The sequence below is a fragment of the Sceloporus occidentalis genome, unplaced genomic scaffold, assembly GCF_023333645.1.
Source record: "Sceloporus occidentalis isolate IW3139 unplaced genomic scaffold, rSceOcc1.0.p SCAF_44, whole genome shotgun sequence".
In the NCBI taxonomy this organism is placed as follows: Eukaryota; Metazoa; Chordata; class Lepidosauria; order Squamata; family Phrynosomatidae; genus Sceloporus; species Sceloporus occidentalis.
In genome coordinates, this window is record NW_028317024.1 from 4,407,490 (window position 1) to 4,428,005 (window position 20,516).

At 37.6% G+C, this 20,516-nt stretch overlaps 1 protein-coding gene across 1 annotated transcript in view; it reads right to left on the reverse strand.

Annotated features, from left to right (window-relative positions):
- Window positions 1–1,386: 1,386 nt before the first annotated feature.
- GALR1 (galanin receptor 1) overlaps window positions 1,387–20,516 on the reverse strand; it is a 63,643-nt gene continuing 44,513 nt past the window's right edge. The window contains exons 4-5 of the mRNA XM_089490418.1: window positions 12,460–12,525; window positions 1,387–1,704 (exon numbers count right to left, since the gene is read on the reverse strand). Of these exons, the coding sequence (XP_089346544.1) occupies window positions 1,387–1,704; window positions 12,460–12,525 (384 nt within the window). The remainder of the gene's footprint in view (window positions 1,705–12,459; window positions 12,526–20,516) is intronic.

Consider the following 20,516-nt stretch of genomic DNA (forward strand, 5'->3'; position numbering starts at 1 on the left):
TATATTGAATATTCCTGTTTAAAACACACTTTGTCCATCAGTTCATAGCTTAATTTATACTACACTAGATAGTGAATAGATAGATGGATAGACAAATGGATAGGATTGAACCGAGTCATGGAATGTTAGATCGATGGAACAAACATTTTTAACATCAACCTACATTAACATTTTAAGCATGTTATGGCCACCATTGTAATGAAGTTACATATATATAAATTCATCTCATGGGCTATATTCAATGCATTGCAATGGTCAAAAATGAAATTTAAAAAACTGTATTGTATTGGCCTATATTTAAGGAGGAATGCCTGTCACACTCTTATACCCCTTAGTAACTGTCCTTTTGAAGAAATATATATTTAATATTTGTTGCAAAAAGATCATAAACGGTAACTTTATAATTTGTGTCACACATGACACAGCATGCCACTTCATTGCATCAACATTGCAAATGCCATCAAACATCCATACACAAGTCATGTATTCTTGCAAAAATAGCTAAATGTTTTTTGCTATAATATACTGTTTTCATGTGCTTCTGACTTCAGCTCAGCATAGTAAGAGACAGCCTTGCAAAACTTTACAAACTTTTCCTGCTGTTTTGCTTTGAATAAGAAAAAGCTACTTAGTAGTTAGTACACAGATTGCTAGATATTCTACTGAAATCAAATGTATGACTTTTTTATTTATTTTATTGCATTGTCTATGGGAGCGGTGTCATATTCTGGCCTTGGTCAATTTGGCCTAACAGCGGGTCCAGGAGCCTTGTGGTACCTTTGGTGGACCACCATACAATTACAATGCTTTAATACACTACTAGGATATGACATCATCATGAGGACAGCACTCACAGAGGGGGCGGGTGGGGATGCTGCTGTGGGTCAGGCCTAGGGCAGCATCCATGGTAAATACATCACTGTATGGGAGTATTTGTATTCAATTATTTCTGATAGATTGATATCCAGCAGTTAAATCCATCTCCATTTCACTCGAATAGTTTTTTAAAATCTTCCATTACAACATCGGCAGGTGTCAAATATCACAATACATTAGCATAATTGAAACCACTTAATGAACTTTTGCTATTCAGAACACAAACACATAGTACTTTGCATGATTTGCAGTACTTTGTCATTTAAAAAAATATATGTTCATTAACCATTTGTAAATAAACAGACACATCCCTATTGCATTTTTTACAACCTGTATTTTTTTTTAAACTTGCATACAGTAGCAGCAGCTCAGATGTTAAAAGCTAACTGAAGCAGACAATAGCTACAATTACACTAGACAAAAAATCTGCAATTTGAGCCAAGTAACGTTGTGCTTTTTAATCTTGCGACTGAAGTAAGCCATCTTGTTATAGCGATCATTTTTGCTTGTTTACACATGAGTGCAGTTCGTAGACGGTGGAGTTTCCATTTTACTCTTAATTTCTTTAACGCCACTCTGCATCGAGTCACAGCCAATCTGACACTTAAATACTTGCTTGTAAGCCTTTCGAAAGTTTTCAGAAAGGAAAGCGTAGATGATAGGATTCACCGAGGAGTTGCTGTACGCCAGGCAATGTGCGGTGATTCTGAAGACAAACGTAGCTTGCGTGAGAGGGAAGATTCCGAACTCTACCCACAGACTGATCACATGATGTGGAAGCCATGATATTCCAAACACAACCACAACTACCAGAACAGTCTGGGCGGTCTATGAATAAAAGTGCAAAGAAAAAAAATGATGACAATATTTCATATGATGTTCTTTTGTCTTTAAAATTACATGCATGAGTTTAGACTTGAGTTTAAAAATACATTTAACCACCACTGATATAAACCATTTAAAAATAACAAATAAACACTGGTAGCACTGTCAATTATACAGTGAAAGAGTGAAAGTCTCTTAATGAGTCTGGAAAGATCTATATTCACACTATTTACAGACTGGCTGAGAATCAAAAAGATTGAGGTTATACAAAAGCTAAACCTTTTGGCTACCACTAGTAAATATTACTAAATCCAGTGTAGTATGTCAGAAAATGTATACCTAGGTTGGGCTTTGTACAGACCTTCACTAACCTGAAATATGATGATTATGATTACAACACATTGCTATATTGTGTCATTGTTATGTCTCTCACATTAATTATTACCTGTAGCATATTTTGAAGCTGTAATATATAGCTAATTTGAAAACTATAATAAAATAATATGCAGGTCATAAATTGTATTTTTCGGAAATATTTTTAAAACATGCAAAATACACTACGTAAGATATTTTAACTAGCCACAATTAGGCAGACATCAAATGAAAATTATTTAGTAATTACAAAACATTACATTCATTTCAGATATTTACAATGCGTTTGGAAGCAGGCTTAGATCTTTTTAAATCTTAGAATTTTTCTAGATCCCTATTCTATCTATTTTAAGAGATAAATTATATCTGCAATACATGTATGTTTGGTATCTAAAACTAATGAACCCCAGGACAACAATAGAAGCAACCAGGTAAGAATCAACATTAAACCTATAAGAATTTTATCAAGATGCAAAGCAAATCTGGTAAACATGATACCTCCATTGGCTAACTGAAGCATTATAGATTGCAAGCTTTTGAGGCTATCTCGGTCTAAAATATAATATAATATGTATAATATGCCTAAAAAGATGATCTAGCTATGTCTCAAAAGTTTAAAATCCAAGGATGTATACATCAAACATGGAAAAGGAGAATCTTGATTAAACCAACATAAGGCAAAAATGGCAAAAAAACAAAAACGTAGGGGGCTAAAAACTTTAATTAATGGAGGCTAAAAAATGATGCCATCTAACTAAGCTGGCTGAATTAAATCAGTCGTTTTGAGATTTTACCGTATTTGCTTGATTATAAGATGACCCTGATTATAAGACGACCCCCCCCAAATCTAAATATTAATTTAGGAAAAAAAGAAAAAGCCTGAATATAAGACGACCCTATAGGAAAAAAGTTTTGCCAGTAAATGTTAATTCATGTAAACTATTTTTTTTTATAAAAGCTATGATTGAGAAAATATTTTGGTTTTATTTCCTTCTATTTTCCAACCTGTCCCCCAGTTATGCACATCTGCCCCAGAAATGCCTTATACCCCTATATGTCACTCTGGCATTAAGGGGGTTAAAAGGCATATTATGGGGCAGAGTGGCATATAGGGAGGTTTAAGGCATTTCAGGAGGCAGAGTGGCGTATAGAGAGTTAAAAAGGCATTTCTGGAGGCAGAGTGGCATTAAGGGGGGTTAAAAGGCATTTCATAGAACACTCTGCCTCCAGAAATGCCTTATGCCCCCCATTTAACACTCCCCCGCCCCCACCCCCCAAAAAAAACTTACCGGTGCTTCTGAGTCCCCTGTCGTGTAGCCGCGGGGGTTGTCTGCATCCATAGCGCCGGTGCGGGGAACTCTGATCTCTGACAGCCGGGGAAGGTCTGCGCGATGGACGCAGACAACCCCCGCTGCTAGCCACACCTCCTTCCAGCTGCAGCGTAAGTTGTCTACGCGAATCGCGTAGACATCTACACACTGCCCCAGCTACACACGGGGACTCAGAAGCACCGGTAAGTGGGGCAGGGAGGGGGGGAGACAGGAGGATCCAGGTCCCCTGCAGCTGCGGGGGATCTGGATCTTAGTCGTCTCATAGTCAGACCCTATTTGAGGTCTGATTATAAGACGACCCCGATTATAAGACAAGGGGTATTTTTCAGAGCATTTGCTCTGAAAAAAACCTCGTCTTATAATCGAGCAAATACGGTATATTTAGTTGTATGTCAACAATGAAACATAGGTATTTGGGATGAAAAATGTGCTAAATTAACAAGTGTTATCAGCTAGTTGCCACATCTTGATGCATTGAGCCAAAAAGTACCAATTAATTAATCACTATTCATGCATGACAATTCAGCAGTGTGACTACCGATGGAATAGCCAACCATGAGTCATAAAATACTAAGTATTAATCAACAAATAAGTCTAAATTATACCTGTTATAGTAAATTTTACTTGTTATTGTAATACAATTTTACAAAAAATACTGTATTCTCTGTTTGAAGTGTCAGGTTTGTGATTACAGATTTTTTTTTTCACGGAAATGTCACATATTTTCAGAAATGCTGGTTTTACCAATATTATATATCATTAACATACTGTATATCCCCGGGGGCATATAGTTATTGCTGAAATCCATGCAATGCAAATATTTGATGAATTTATGTTGTTGATGACAAATTCAGTTGTATCCTTTGGAATTGCAGACTACCACGAATATATAATGATTAGTGTTGTCCACATGTTATAGATATGGAAGTTACATTTTAAGACACCCATAAGAAGACATAGTAACACATTTTTGTTTTTCTTTTTTTAGTTTAGAAACTGTATCTAACATATCTTGGTAGTTTTATTACACTTGTAATGAACCTAACAGTATTTGTACATAACAGTCTGCTGTACTGTCTGCACATTTTTATGAAATCTATTTTATTCAATTATATTTCTATGTCTAATTCCAAAGCTCACCTTTTAGAACATTACTTGACTCATTTGTAACCAAGGAAACACTGAATTCATTTAAAAGGTAAGTAAACAAAGTTGATGGAAGATACGTTAAACAGAAATGTAGCATGAATAAATCATTTTATTTTTGTTATTTAAAATGATTAAATCATTTTATTTTGAGGCAATCTATTTTTTTTTCAATGTTTTATTGTCTTAAAAGGGATTATTTCAGCAAAAGTCAGAAATGATCCTACCTTAAAGAGACATTCTATATGCACTTTAATGTATATGATAGGTGTGTTTTCCCTATACATTATTGTGATATTCACCTTGCAAATGCAGTCTTATTGTTCGGTAGGGTGGGGATTTTGAAGATCAATGTGCTCCCCAGGGTACTCCCTATTTTTATATCCAAACAGTTTGTTAAAGTGATTAAGAAATTATTTCTAGGGTATAACTCAAAGTATAAAAGGCCCAGACTTGGAAATCAATACTTGACCAGGTCCAGGGATAAAGGAGGCTTGAGACTTCCAGATCAGGAAATTGACCACAAAGGCAACAACATGGAGCCTTGATGCGACAATTCCTACATAAAGTTTCCTCAACTGGGACACATTGCTACTAATGGGAATATTTTGCCCCTATACTTCCAACTCATTATGTGAGGTCAATAATGAGTTTCTTCCTTCTCCCCTCAGAGGTATCCTCTTTTGAGAAGCTCTGTATGAAATCTCAGGATCTGGGAAAGGGATTTGGAGCTTAACCTTACAGAGGTTGAATGGGTAAAAATATTAGTGCTAGTGCAGAAATGCTGCATATCGGTACCTGCACGGTACGGAGACTGCATACAAACTCATAAGCAGATGGTATAGAGTCCCTCTGGAATATACCCTGCGCATACTGGCAGGTGCTTGAGATGTGTAGGAGCAGTAGGGTCTTATGTACACAGATGGCAGAGGATGAAGTCCCCCTGGGATACAATAATTAACGCTGTAAAGAACTTTGAAGGATCACCAGCTTCTGTGCTCCTACATCACACACACCAATGGCATTGAAAATGTATAAAAGGTCCTTGATGACTCACTTGTTTAATGCAGCAAAAGCTATCATACTCATACTGCGGAGACAGTGGAGACAGTGAAACAGATATGGTTAATGGAAGTATTGCTTACACTTCCAAATGCACAAGGGTGGCATACAAGGTTAACTGAGTTCTACAGGGGGAGTACCTGAGTTCAGGGCGTTTATGTCCTAACTGATACCAAATGTTCTGTCAGGTATTCTAGGGCAGACAGGCAGATATAGCCCTGGGACTGGGAGATACCTACATATTACCTTCACACATCTGGAATGTTTGATCCTGGTTAGAGCATACCCAGCAGCAGACGAGTATCCTTTTGAAGTTTAGGAGCTTTGTAATTTTGTATTATTGCTTTCTTTATTTATTGCTGAATTGTGTTTGTATGAGATGCGTAGTTATACACACAATGGAGTACAGCAGGTGATATATAATGTATGAATGACAACTGTGGACATACTAGGGATTCTAGATTGGATTTATAGTTTGATACTGTTGTTTCTGATCCTCACACTGTTCCCTAATGTCATGCATTGCATGCGTAAAAGCACAATTATACAATTTTTTGTGGTGTTCCCTTGCAAATGCATTTGGGGATTCTGCAGAATCCTCTATATTAAATTGCCCCGACCATTAGCTGGGGCTGAACACATCCTCTGGCACGTGGTATACTTAAAACCAGTCAGTGTGCTTCCCTCAATGAAAAAGTATGTTGCTTAATAATTAATCATTGACTTGTTTTGATTTTGAATATGTGCTAATTCTATGTTATTTAAAACATATTCTTATCTATTTAAATGCCATGGATATACACAATCTGGACATATTGGGACACCTAACATGACACACCAACCAGGACTTTTATGACTGTGCATTCTAGATACATAGCCATTAATATGTAGTGGAAGCTATAACAGCTTCCACTTTTCTGGGAAGGCTTTCCACAATATTTTTCAGTGTTTCTTTTGAAAAATGTGCCCATTAATCCAGTAGAGCATTTGTGAAGTCAGTCACTGATGGATGAGAAGGCCTGGCTCATGGATTTTGAGAAGGGGAGAGATAATGAGAAGTAGGGAAGATAAATCAAAAGAGGAGATATAATAAGAAAGAGGAATTAAAGAAAAGAGAGAGATAAAGCAGAAAGGGGGAGATAAGGAGAAAAGGGGAGGAAAGAGGAGGGGAGATATACAGAAAGGGAGAAATAGGAAACAAATGTGTTTGGCAAAAAGAAGAGGAGTGACACAGACAAGGGGGAGAAAAGAGCACAATAAAGAGAAAGGGAAGAGAGAAATGAGATGAGAGAAAAAGGTTAGAAGATAAAGAGAACAATAATAGATAAAAAGGGAAGAAGTAAATAGAAAAGGAAGAGATAGAAAGGATTGATAAACAAAAAGATGAGGAAAGAAAATGAGAAGGGTGACAGATAAAGAGAGATAAAGGGAAATAGGAGGAGAGATAAAGAGCAAAGGGAGTGCTGAGATAAAGAGAAATGGAAGAGATGAGAAAGGGGAGAAACAAAAGAGGACCCGAGTCTTTGTGTGGGAACCCCTCAGGGTATAATCCGGGTGTAGGGTAAATCCTGTGGATGCAATCTGGGCACATCCTGTGGGTGCAATCAGGGTGCTGGGACAAATCTTGTGGGTGCAATCTGTGGATGCACTGTGGCAAGTCCTTTTGTACATATTATAGAGTTGAAAATGGATATCTAAATTGATTGTTTATTTCACAGAGGTTGTTGGATGTTGGAAACAACATAAGTAGTTGCATGCAGAATCATGACCAAATTACAATGAAACTTACATCTGATAAGTGACTATTCAGGATTTGAAATCATGTTTAAATATTAGCTAGGCTAGAGTGCCCCTTTGGAGATTGGAAGGGAAGAGAAGGGGATGTCATAGCTTTAGACATGGTCAGCCCTCTAACCAGCCATCTCCTGAAATGCTGTTTTCCTCAACTGCATGTGTATAAACTTCCTTTATGATTTACTCATTACCACAAAGATTTGCACTTTGGGGTGGTTAGATATTTGATTATCTTAAATATCTAAAGTTTTCCAGTCACCAAACAGCAATCAAGACCACAGCTTCTAAGTCTTTCTAAATAAGTTTATTTGGTAGAACAAAGTATATATTGTCACGTTCTACCCAGGCTGCAGAGCTGCATATTTGTTTTGCTTCAGTTTCACTGTTTTGCTTCGATCCTTTCCTGGATTTCCTTTTGCTCTGTTCTAATCTTCCATTCCTTGCTTCTGCTTCAGCTCTTTGCTTCAGCTCTGTTTCCTTTATAAGGTGTGCCCCACCCGTGTGTTCTGTTTGTCTCAGTCTGCAGTCTAAAAGTATGTCTCAGTGCTATGTGTTTGGATTACATATTTAGTTTGTTTCGTACCACTGTCAGCAGGGATTAGCGTTAGGACCCACCATACTTTGGCGTAGTGGTGGGCTAAGCATACTATGGCCATAAGATGTGACGGAATCTCCAATAGTTATCATACAGTCCTAGGCTAGTTTCTGTATTTATGTGTGTCAGTCTGTCCTGTATCCCCGGCAGCGGGGTGTCCTGTCCTGTATCCCCGGCAGCGGGGTGTCCTGTCTTGTTCCCTGTTGTGCCCTGTGTTATGTATATCTTGTCTGGTTATGTTTATTCCTTTTCTTGTTCACTGTTGTGCTCAGTAACATGTATATCTTGTCTGGTTATGTTTCGTGCTTGGTCCTCCCTGTCCCTTGCTTGTTATGTGTCTGCTATATTTCTCTGCTTAGCTTCCATACTCCCAGCTTGCAGCATCCTGCATATGAGTCTTGTGTGATGTCTCATCCCTGTTCCAGGGTGCCTGCAGGATTTGACTTTGTTCTGGACTACATCCACTGCTATATCAGGGCACTGGTGTTTGGCTGCACATACCTAGATACTCAACACCTGGGTGAGTGTGGTCGCCCTGCAACCAGGCCCTGTTCAACTCCACTACTGCACCGTAACTCCTGCGCACAATCTTTGGGCGCGCTGGGTCTTTTAGTCATCTGTTTGGACCCAGTTTGTGACATATATACAGTATGTTAGTGAAGGGGAATAATGAAAGCGGTTGTCAAAGATGGTAGGGGAAGGGTGTGAGAGAATATGAGAGGGAATGACAGAGCAATAGAGAGTGAGAAAAAACAAGAAGAATTTCATATGAAAATGTGTAGCTTTCTGTTTGGTTGTCGCTTGTTTTGTTGGGGGTCCCGCCATATTTTCAGACATTCATGTGTATTAACAAAATTTATCAAAAATTCATTAAAATACATATGAATCCGAATACAGAAAGTCTATTGTGCATCGTTTTTAATCTATTTTTAAAACATAATTCACGGGCCAGACAAAATTATCAACTTAAAAATTAGCTCCACGTTGTATATTTATACCACAGACAGCCCTCCCTTTAGTATTGATTTATGCATTGCCCCAGTCACCCCCCCTTGTGAATTAATGCCCCACCTTGTGTGTTGCACCCAGCCAGCTACACATTGTATATTTATCCCACCACCCAGCCCCCCTTTTATTATTATGTCAGTCCTGGAACTCAGATTGCATCCACAGGACCTGCCTAGCACCCAGACTGGATGCATAGGACTTGCCATCTTTTCCCCCAAACAGCCTCCCTGTGGCATCTTTGCCTCAAACAGCCTCACTGTGCCATCCCTGCCTCAACCAGATTCTCTGTGCCATACTTCCCTCTCAACTGCAGATCTCTCTGTGCTGCTCACAGACAACCGATTTTGCTTTCCCCACCCCTGCTCCATGATCCAGTGTAAGCTGTGGAGTAGTTTGAATCCAGTGTGTGCTACCAGCTGAGGGAGCAGGAACCAGACACAGTAAATGCTTGACAGATCCTGGAGCTTACCTTAGCCCTATGTAGCTAAACACATCTGAGTGGTAAGGAGTATCCTCTTCCCCTGTCATGTTGATAGAGCATTCTGTCTATCACAGGCAATAATAAAGATTTACACAGCCTTCTCTGTGGATTGCAGTAATTGTTGCTTTACATTTGTGGATTATGTTAAAGGGCCCCATTATGTCTGTCCACCAACTGGTACCCATCATCCATTAGGGTGAAGTCTATGTGTGGGTCTGCAGGTGGTTTGGGAGGGTGTTGGCCCAGGATACACAGAACTTGGTGTGTCTAGTTAGCCAAGGCATTATCTTGCCATTTTTTCTTTAATACATACGTACTGTTATTACTGTGTGCTGTAGCCATTTATTATGTTTCTGTTGGGGAAAACCATCCATGTTCTGGATGCCTAGTCAGGTGGTGACACTGCCAATGCTATGTAACCTCAGGGTCCCCACGTAAAGCAGGAAGAGGTAACCAAGGAAGAGGGCCAGGGGGGTGTTAGTCCCCTGGGGCCAAAGTCTGTTACATTCTCCTTCAACTAGTTTAGAATGGAGCAAAAATTAAATGCCATCTTTCCTTGCATTTAATATATAAATTCTGAAATTGATCACCTTTATTATGAATTAAGTTTGGGTTCAGAACAAACTGTTTGACTTTTATATTTAAGAATCGTGTGCATATCATGCAGTTGGTATATAAAATACTCTGCAAAACATAAATTATAACAAAAGAATGACTGCAGACTGGAGTGTTTTCACTTTAATACATTTTTTTCAGTTTTTAAATGGAATTATAAATGATTTGCAGTGACCAGTATTTTTAAACACATACTTATCCAATGATCTACATCTAGAATCTTTGTAGATTTTTATAAAAACATTACTTGCTGCTTTTGTGCTTTACAGGACAAAATAAACTAAAAGAATGGAATAGAAATCTTTGTTATGACTATAGTTTAGTCTGATAGCTCACAGGTAATAAAATTTGAAGCATAATGTACGGAATGCATGTGTACAAATGCCAAAACACTATTGTGGATTTGCAGATAATAATAACAGATATGAAGGTATTAGCTTTTCATGGAAATGCCAAAATAATAAAAATAAGCTCATAATACACTAAAAGAAAATGTACAAAATGACTTTTGTATCCTATTATACAGTTTGTCATATTCACAGTAACTTTGCATATTATTATTGTTAATAGCAATAATAATTATTACTAGTAATCAGTGAATGGCAATTTCATTTCTATTAGATTTACAGAGTTTAAATGTATTAATGCTTTTAAAGGAAAAGTTATTAAAAACCTAAATTACAAGGAATAGGACAACAGTATAAACCTGTGCTAATGATGATGACAACTCACGATAACGACTGGCAGATCCAGAGCCTGATCTTGGGTGGGCCACTCAAACGAACAGACACTCATGCTAACACACTCAGACACTCCCAATACACACTTATCCACCTAGATGCTCATACTAACCTACCCATACACACAAACACTAACACACACAGGGACATTTACCTTAACATATCCACTGACACTAACACACATGTGCCCAAACACACATGGTAACATACCCAGACACTAACACTAACACACACTAACCCACCTAGATGCTCACTCTAGCCTACACACACACACACACACTAACACACAAATACTAACACGCTCACACATGTTTTCAAGGAAAAAAGTATTAAAAACTTTAAAATATATAAAAACAAAATCATAAGGAAACATAACCAGACACACATACACACATGCTAACATACCTAGACACATACATAGACACATTCACCTTAACAACTGACCCCCAAGAAACCCAGAAAACTTCTGCAACAAGCCCTCATAAAGCCTGCAACACATTCCTCTATCTTAGCACAACAATTGAACCCCAAGCAAACCAGCAATTGTCTGCAATAAAGTATATAGGCTGGATCAAGAGATCTCCATACTCATATATTAATGTTCTATGTTTTTTTTTTTAATTTTCCTGTTTTTGTGCAAGGTTTATCTATTACCCCAGTCTGTCTGTCCCTCTGATAGCTCTGATATGCTTGATAGCCCTGCAATGCCCATACTGGGTTATGTGGCATTCTCTCTACTCCAACAGTATATTAAACAAACTCTTACAGCCCTCATGAAGCCTGAAGCACATCCCTCCTTCTTACCACAACAGCACCCTCCCTGGCCACCTTCTACCTGCCCATCTTCCACCTGCCCACCTTCCACCTGCCCCTGTGCTATCCTAATGTATAGTGACAGTTACCAGATTCATTTACACATCATCCTGTAGGGGACACTGTTGCACTTGAGTCCATCCACACTGTATTTCATCATCTTCCCTAGCTCCCCTGACAGCAATAAACCTTCAAATGTGAAACCCACTTGTATTCGCTCTTTCTATTACTCCTGGGTACACATCACCTAATTCTGGGGAAGCTGCACCATCTTAGCTGCTAGAATTTATCTGCAACTAGTACAACTCCACACTACCTCTCCCCTTTCTCCATACCTTATGTTTCTCTTGACCTCATTCGTCTAGATTGTAAGCTTGCGAGTAGGGCCCTCTCTACCTAATATCTTAGTCTATGAATTCTAGTCTTGTCATATACCCTAAGTATATGTAATGAACTCTATGTAAACTGTTGGTGGTATATAAATATAATAATAATAATAATAATAATGTGTGCTTATTGTTGTTTCATGAAACATTTCAACGGTGACATATTTATGAGGGTCATAGTGACAGACTTTCTATGCTAAAAAGGTCTGTTCCAACCTCTGTCCTTTGACCTTTGAACTCACCAACTGGCCCATTCAAAGGTGTGATTAACTAGGTTAGGAAAGGGTGAATGGCCACTAGGCTTTAGCACCCAGATCTGCCACCTTTGGCCTAGGCCACAATATACAGCCAGATTTCAAAATAAAGAGATCTGCACATTATTTTCACTTTTAAAACGAAAAATAACATGAATTACCTTTTTCTTTGAAGCTTCTGATTTCTTTGACATGTTCCTTAACTTTTTATGCAGGTGGTTAAGAACCTAAAAGAAAAAGCACAGTTGTGATGCTAGAACTGTAAGCAAAGTTCAAGAAAAGCATACACTACAATCAATAAAAAATGTTTGTTAGAATGACTCCTGACCTTGCATGAGTGCTGACATATTTTACACAGTTCGGAATGATCTTAAAACATTTGCTGAATTGTGTTAGTCAACTAAATGTGTTTTTGGGATTCTTACGAACTACATAACAATGTTAATGGTACGGGTCAATATAACGTTATCATGTGACAAAAAATCTTTGTTCTGTTTTTGGACTAGCAATCTTCAGAGGTACTCTAGTGAAATGCTTTCTATCTCCGTCCATGTGGACTAAATCCTGATATACTTTGAGATTCATCTATAGTATATAAAATGTAATCAAACAATTATGATTATATATAAATGACATGTTATGTATCATCTAGGAAACCTATAGGGTTTGTGGCCCCCTGAAGAGCTATGTATAATGCACAAAAGGTACAGATAAAGCAACCTAGCAGCTGAAAAAAAATGTACAGACACCGTTCCACATAAATGCCCAGCAAAGAATTTAACGTTTTATAAATTCAGAGCATGTACTCTCGGGAAGCAGAGTCATATCAAAACTATTCAGAAAAATAAGATATGCACACTGTATATCGAGAAATATAGTCATTAAATTAACTAAATAAAGTTTATAAGAGATATACATGATCAGCTCTGGATAAATGAATCTACTTATCAATATATCATTTGCCTGATATTGCCATTCACTCAGAACAGTAGACAGATAAACCACTAAATCTATGAATATACAGGCTTAGTTGAATGGCAAGCACTTAAAATAGATCTAATAGCAATAATCATAATAATAAGTAAAAATATAATGGAACTGTTGAGTTATGAAGGATTATGTAGAGCTTTACCACATGAATATAAATCGGTCAAAGCTGACCAAAACCAGAATATTTCAGGAAGAAAATGCTACTTTTTGGTTTCTCAGCACTGAAAATCATGATAAATTATATATTTAAAAGTATACTGCATAGAACACAGTGAAAGAGGCAGCATATCTACATAGAATTCTGTAAACTAAAGCAATTTATTTTAAATATATTCAAGGACCACATCATTTAACATGTATATTAAATAATTACATGCTTACACACGGTTAAGGCGTTTTCCAATGTTTTATTATTGTCTGTTTAGTGTTCTGAAAAGCTCCATAAGCTCCATAATTCAAAAAAAGTGCATTTTATTTGATATATATAGGTAAATATATAAAAAGATGTATGTATGTATATATATATATATATATATAACACTACTACTACTACTACTACTACTACATTTAAGCATGGAACCAAACTACAAATAAAATATGGAAAATATTGTTTAAAAAAGCTCTTCAGTGACCTGTTCATTAACAGAAATATACAAAGAACAAGAGGTCACCCTCTGAGACTGGAAGAGCGCAGGTTTCATAGACGACAAAGGAAGGGATTCTTTACAGTAAGGACAATAAAGGTATGGAATTCACTGCCTAGGGAGGTGGTGTTATCAAATACATTAGATGCCTTCAAAAAGGTTCTGGATATTTTTTTTTAGAAAGGCATGACATACAGGGCTATAAATAGAATTAATATTTTAGAGTTTCTTGATCCAAGGAGAAATCCGATTGGATTCAAGAAGGATTTTTTTTCCCTGATGGCCGAATTCGAAGTAGCTTAATTAGGTATTTTTTTGCCTTAGGTCTTTTTTCAACGTTATGTACTATGTAACTATGTATATGTATGCAAAAATGAAATACTTTGTAATTATTTGAAATACATTTGCAACATTATTTTGAATCTAACACAGATTATTATTATTCATCAGTACAACAGACATCTGTTTAGGATAGATAAAACAGAGGGCTTTATTGCTATTAAGGACAGTCTTTTGCAACATACTAGACAGTGAATTAACTTTAATGATAATAATTATTACATGTATACATGCAATAAGGAAAGAAGCAATTTAGTCAAATGTGGTTTTAGTGGAGTAAATGGATAGAAGCAGGGTCAATGTCAAATTAACACAACATAATAGAGACATTTTATGGGAGGCAGATGGTGAAGTATGAGTTAGTAATAGACCAATCACTAGTCTAAATATATTAAAGTATAGGCTAATGGATCAAAAATGAAAGATTAACAGGGATGGTGACCTCTATCATATGCCTTTATTCTTCAACATAAAACGATAGCATATTACAGTACTACCATATTCTAATCTTAATATGTGTAAAATCTTGTAAATACAAGAAACTCATGCCAAAGACAAGAAGCTATGTCTTTGGCACCTGGAATCCACAAATTGAACTAATGCCCCAAACTGCTGTGTATATGACATTTGGATTATCTGTTATCCACTTTTAGCATAATCTAAAAGCTTAATAAACAAATTGTAATATATGTGTACCTACCCATCTCATGACATTCCCACTATAAGTAAATTAAGCAATTGCCGATCTATTCTTCTTTATAGAGCCCCCTATCAATGAATGGTTGGAGAAACCAGTGAAAGATGACTTGCATTTGTTCACAGTTGCACATGGCTTTTACAAGCCTCACTGAGTACTATTAAGTCTTTCTTTACATAATTTCTTTATTTCTTACTTTATGTTTATACTGTACATTTTTTTTAATTAATTTGGCTAGCAGAAATGGAATGCAGATTTTTCTTGAATTCAAAACTAGAAAAAAAAAACACCCAAAATCACAGCTAACCTTGTAAATAATTTAATTATATTGATCATATATTTGGCAGTACAGCTATTCAGGAAATACAAATACTGCCAACAGGACAGTAATAATAGAGAGCAGCATTCTTATCAGAAAATGATAGATGATATGCTTATTTGTTTGGTCTGGGTTTTTTGTTTTTCTTTTCATCCAGCAATGCCCTTATAAATATTCTAGTGTTGCTAGATTACAGCAAGCTGTAGCATGCCAAAGTAAAAAAAACCAAAAAACATGCCGATTTAAATATTAATAATGGCTTTTGCTGAGGACAGCCAATTATTTACAGTTAGGTACCAGGGTTACTTTATTAATCAAACAACACAGGCATTTGACTATGATCCACTACTGTAGGGCAACTGTGAGACCTTGTTGTCCACTTGATGTTCAATCAGCTATGACTGGAGTTCTTTTGTAATTGCTAGCACACTAGTTACTTGTGTAAGGTATACAAATGTAGGTAAGACTTAAATAAGCTGAGTCAAGAATGAGTTAACAGATAAAACAATATACAATATGGGCCAAATGGTTCTTTTCTGCCATCACTTTCTATGTTTCTAAAATATGCTATTTGTAGTACGGTCACATGACTGGGGTAGGTGCTGTCCAAAATGCAGGACCCTGGTGTCAATGGCTGATACCATTAGATACCGGAGGTTGGAAGCAGGTGTAGTTTAGCCATGTCTGCTTCTCCCTCCCCCCGTCCATATCACAGTAGCAAGCCTCCTACTGCTATTAAATCCAAAGACGCATTTGTGTGCATTATTGATGCATGCAAAACAAATCATATCTACCCAGACACCTAGATACAACAAAACTATTTTTCCTAATTATAGTTATATATTAAGGCGATGCAAGACATTGATTGCCTGAATTTGCATTACATTTTGTGAAACATACTCTTAATCTTCCCGCAATTTTGCAACCTTAAATCTGTTTGTACATCTTGTTATTCATTGGGAGAAAACAACAAAAAACAGAATAACGATTACACATTCTTTATGTTCTTCGTTGTTCATTGCTCAAAAGCAAGCCAGCTCTTTATGAGTATGTCAGTGGACGTTTAGTGGCATCGACCCACTATGAATAAACTAAATTAACCTGGTGCAATTACTTGAGTAAAGTCCATGGATTTTTTGCAAAAATAAAAACATTTGCCATATCATAAGAGACATTTGCCTCAATCAGAATTTTTTAAACATTTCATTGAATATTTTTTTTTAGTGCTGGGGGAAAGCACTGCTAAAACGTTGTCCTTTTCTAGTGCTATCATCTTATGTCCTACATCATTATGTATAACCCTTACAAAGCTCTTATTACTTTGATGGATATGTTGGTGACCCAAAGCCACAGTAATTGAAGCCTGATCAAGTGTATCATAGTACCTAACTCATAAACACTTAAAGTAGCAATCGAGAAGGCTCTGTACCACTACAATAATATAAATAACAAACCCCTTGCTCAGTTACTTTTCTAGGCACTTGTACTTGTGTACTGAATTTTCAAACACTTGAAAATTTGAGAAAACAAATAGTTTTGTGGCTGAGTCATCTGCCCGGAGACTTTATCATAGCTTTAAAATACAAAAGTGCACACACCAACCTATAAATATAACTGAGTAGGCTATACATTTATTTTCTTGGGGACAGAAGCTGTTTTTTATAATTTAAAATATGTGCTAGTCGCTATGTTTTCTATGCTGTACCTTAATGATAATCATGTTACAATGTTCAAGAGAAAGAGATACAAACATTGTTCCTTTGCTCTTGACACTAAAAATATAAATCAATGGTCCTTCACATAGTATGAGCTACGTACTACTGGTATTAGTAATGTTACGATTGCTACCTTTTATCTAGGTATTTTAATTAATAGCCATGATACTGGAGAACCCCATAGCCTTTACAGAATAAAAAGATGATTGAATAAAGTACAGGTTCAATTGTTGCATGAAGTATAGGCAAAAGCTTGATGCAAAAGAAATAAATGGGACACATATAAATCTATGGACGCCATATAGTAATAATTTACGGCCTTTTTGCCAGCTAGCAATCACAGTAGCCGAAAGGCCCCTCAACAAAGTTTGGATTTGTGTTTTGATATTGCTTCTCAATGCTTATACCATAGACAATATTGTCCTTCAAATGTTTAATGATAATAATCTGTTAAGTGCACTAAATGCTGGCTGAACTGAATTGAGGATAAGCAGAACTAACATAAACATCATTAGAATAGAGCACAGTAGTTGTTTTGGAGATCATAGATGTACTGTACATAATAAGCCTCACCATTATGGAGACAAGTGTAAGCTTAAGAAAGGTCAATAAAAAGATTAATAATATTTGTTGTCACTATTTCTTTAATAAAAAGATCAATAATGTTTGTTGTCACTATAATATAAATATGACAAAAATAGACATTGGCTGAGGCTTACAGAAATATTTGTTCAAGGTCATCACAAACAAAGGTCATCTTAACAACCTCACATAACTCTTAAAATAGCAACTGTAAACCAATTATCACATTGAGTAAAATACATTTTAAGATAAAAAAACCAAATGATTTCATTCTTGTTGACATATCAAATAATGCCTGAAATAAACTTAACCATGGTAATTGAATATCAATTGTTCCTATAGGCTACAACAGCTCTAAAAAAAAAAAGATTAGGATAAAAATGGTATCAACCCAGCAATCCACTGGTGATAACTGGTGTTTAGCCCTTCTAAACCCTTCATCACTCTGGGCCATGCATTCCATCCACTGGGGGCGCAGCGATTCTTCTGGCTGTGTGATGGACATCTGGAGGTGTGGTCTCGGCTTGGAGGCGGGGTTTTCTCTCTGGCGCCAAATTTATAAAACCCTGCTGAGCTTTCTCAGGCACCCTGTTGTGGTCTGCTACCCGTGTTTCGGAGTTTGCTGCTTATTTCTGTTTTGGAACCTTGCCTGCCTGACCTCCCTTTTGCCTAAAAAGTGATTCTGTACTTTTGCCTGTGCTACCTGTGTACTGACCCGGCTTACCTGACTACCTGCTCCTGTGTACCGACCCGGCTTGTCTGATAACCTGCTCCTGTGTACCGACCCGGCTTGTCTGATAACCTGCTCCTGTGTACCGACCCGGCCTGTCTGATAACCTGCTCCTGTGTACCGACCCGGCCTGTCTGATAACCTGCTCCTGTGTAGCGACCCGGCTTGTCTGATAACCTGCTCCTGTGTAGCGACCCGGCTTGTCTGATAACCTGCTCCTGTGTACCGACCGGGCTTGTCTGACTACCAGCTCCTGTACCTGTTTTTCATACTCAGTACTTACCTGCTACCTGTGTTCACGGAGGGTGTCTCACTGTTGGGATCATCTAAGTCCTGGAGGATGTTAAATAAAGTTAAACAAAAAAAACCCGGTTTTTCATTTAAGTCCCGGGCAGGGGCGCCGAGCGGTTGCTCGTGAAGTTTTCAGCAACCGCTCGGCGCCCCTCGCTCTACGTGACTCCATCGCGGTGCCGGCTTTCGTGCTGAGCGCCAGAATAATTCTGGTGCTCAGCTGTAAAGCGTGCACCGCGGCAGAGCGGGAAGACGGACGCCTCCCGCTCCCACCACAGGACTCCTGCAACAAGGTAAGTAAGGATAGGGGGTAGATAGTGAGAAGGGGCAGAGGGGGGATGGCAGTGAAGAAGGGGCAGAGGGGGGATGGCAGTGAGAAGGGGCAGAGGGGGGAGATTTTTTTCCTTTCTTTTTTTTGGGATGGGGGGGCGCCAGAGAAGTAGTCCGCACAGGGCGCCAGAACACTTAAGGCCGGCTCTGCCTCTAGTGATACGGTCGCGACAATAGGCAGCATGTGAGGACCATGGAGGAAAAGAGCTCTTTCTGGCTGGTGGGTTAGAAAGGTAAAAGGTTGGGGGCTGGGTGTGTGTGCTATGTGTGTGTTTGTTTAAGTAAGTTTGTTCCTGTGTGTGTCTGTCAAAGTTAGTATAATAGTGTGTTGACGTAAATATGCTAGCATGGATGTAAGTGTGTTACTGTGTACTGTGTATGTCAGGGGTTCTCAAACTGCGGCCCTCCAGCTGCTGCAGGACTACATCTCCCATAATGCTCCTTCAGCTAAGGGGCTGGCTGAGGAGTATGGGAGATGTAGTCCTGCAGCAGCTGGAGGGCTGGAGTTTGAGAACCCCTGGTGTATGTTATTGATTATATGTGTACATTTTTACCACTCTTTTCTAAAAGACAAGGTAACTATTGGTGAACCTTTTCATCATCTACTGTATAAGGATGCCAGATGACATTCAAAGTAAAGCTTTTAATAATTTGAACAAACTGTTATCCTCAGACTGTGTCCTTGAACATTATATAAGGAGAAACCCTTAACTGGGATGTTTATGGTGTTGGAGCTGAATTAAGCCATACTTTGACTAATAGTGGTGAAGCTGCTATTTTCTTTGACTCACAGACTATGTCTACACCTATTAACAAAGAAGCCTTGGCTTGGTAAAAAATCTCATGACTACTTAACTAAGTGAAGGCTTGTTAGAAGCCATTGCTAGGTTTGTTCACCAGCAAGGAAACCACTCCTCAAATAACTTTTCTATGCATTCTCTGATGGTCTTATACGTAACATATGATGTTAACTGGCTATGATTGTTCCAGTATCATTCTTGCAAGGAGATAACCAGTGCTGATGCTTTAAGTTGTTTGCTGTTACCTTCTCCCGTGTTCAACCCCCCTTCTGTGTCTGAAATGTAAAAAATTGTCTCTTTACAGATTACAAAATAACTTTACCTGTGGTTTGACTTGGCTATTAATAACACTAATCAGAAGGGAATAATGGGTGCTATGGCTGAAGCCAGAGTGCAAATTTTGAATACCAGAGATATTTTTTAAGGTAACAGAATCCAGCATTATTGAAATATGCAATGTGTACAAAGTTCTTAGCAAGGAAGAAGTGTGATTTTAGTCTGAATAAATAGTAAGGAAAGAAATGTTGGTTGAAAAACAGATTTCTTTCTATTTTGAGAAAGACATAATGTCAAGATATTTCAACCTTTACATGAACCCTGTTACATGAATTAGCAACTGCAACTCAAACACCTTTTAGAGGTAACTATAAACAGGGCATTCATATGGGAACAGAAATAGAGTTACAAAAAGGGCTTGTTCTAAAATATACTGCACTTCTGTTTTTAATATTTCTGCATTTCAAGAAATCTCTATACACTAATGTGCATATACACATTTTAT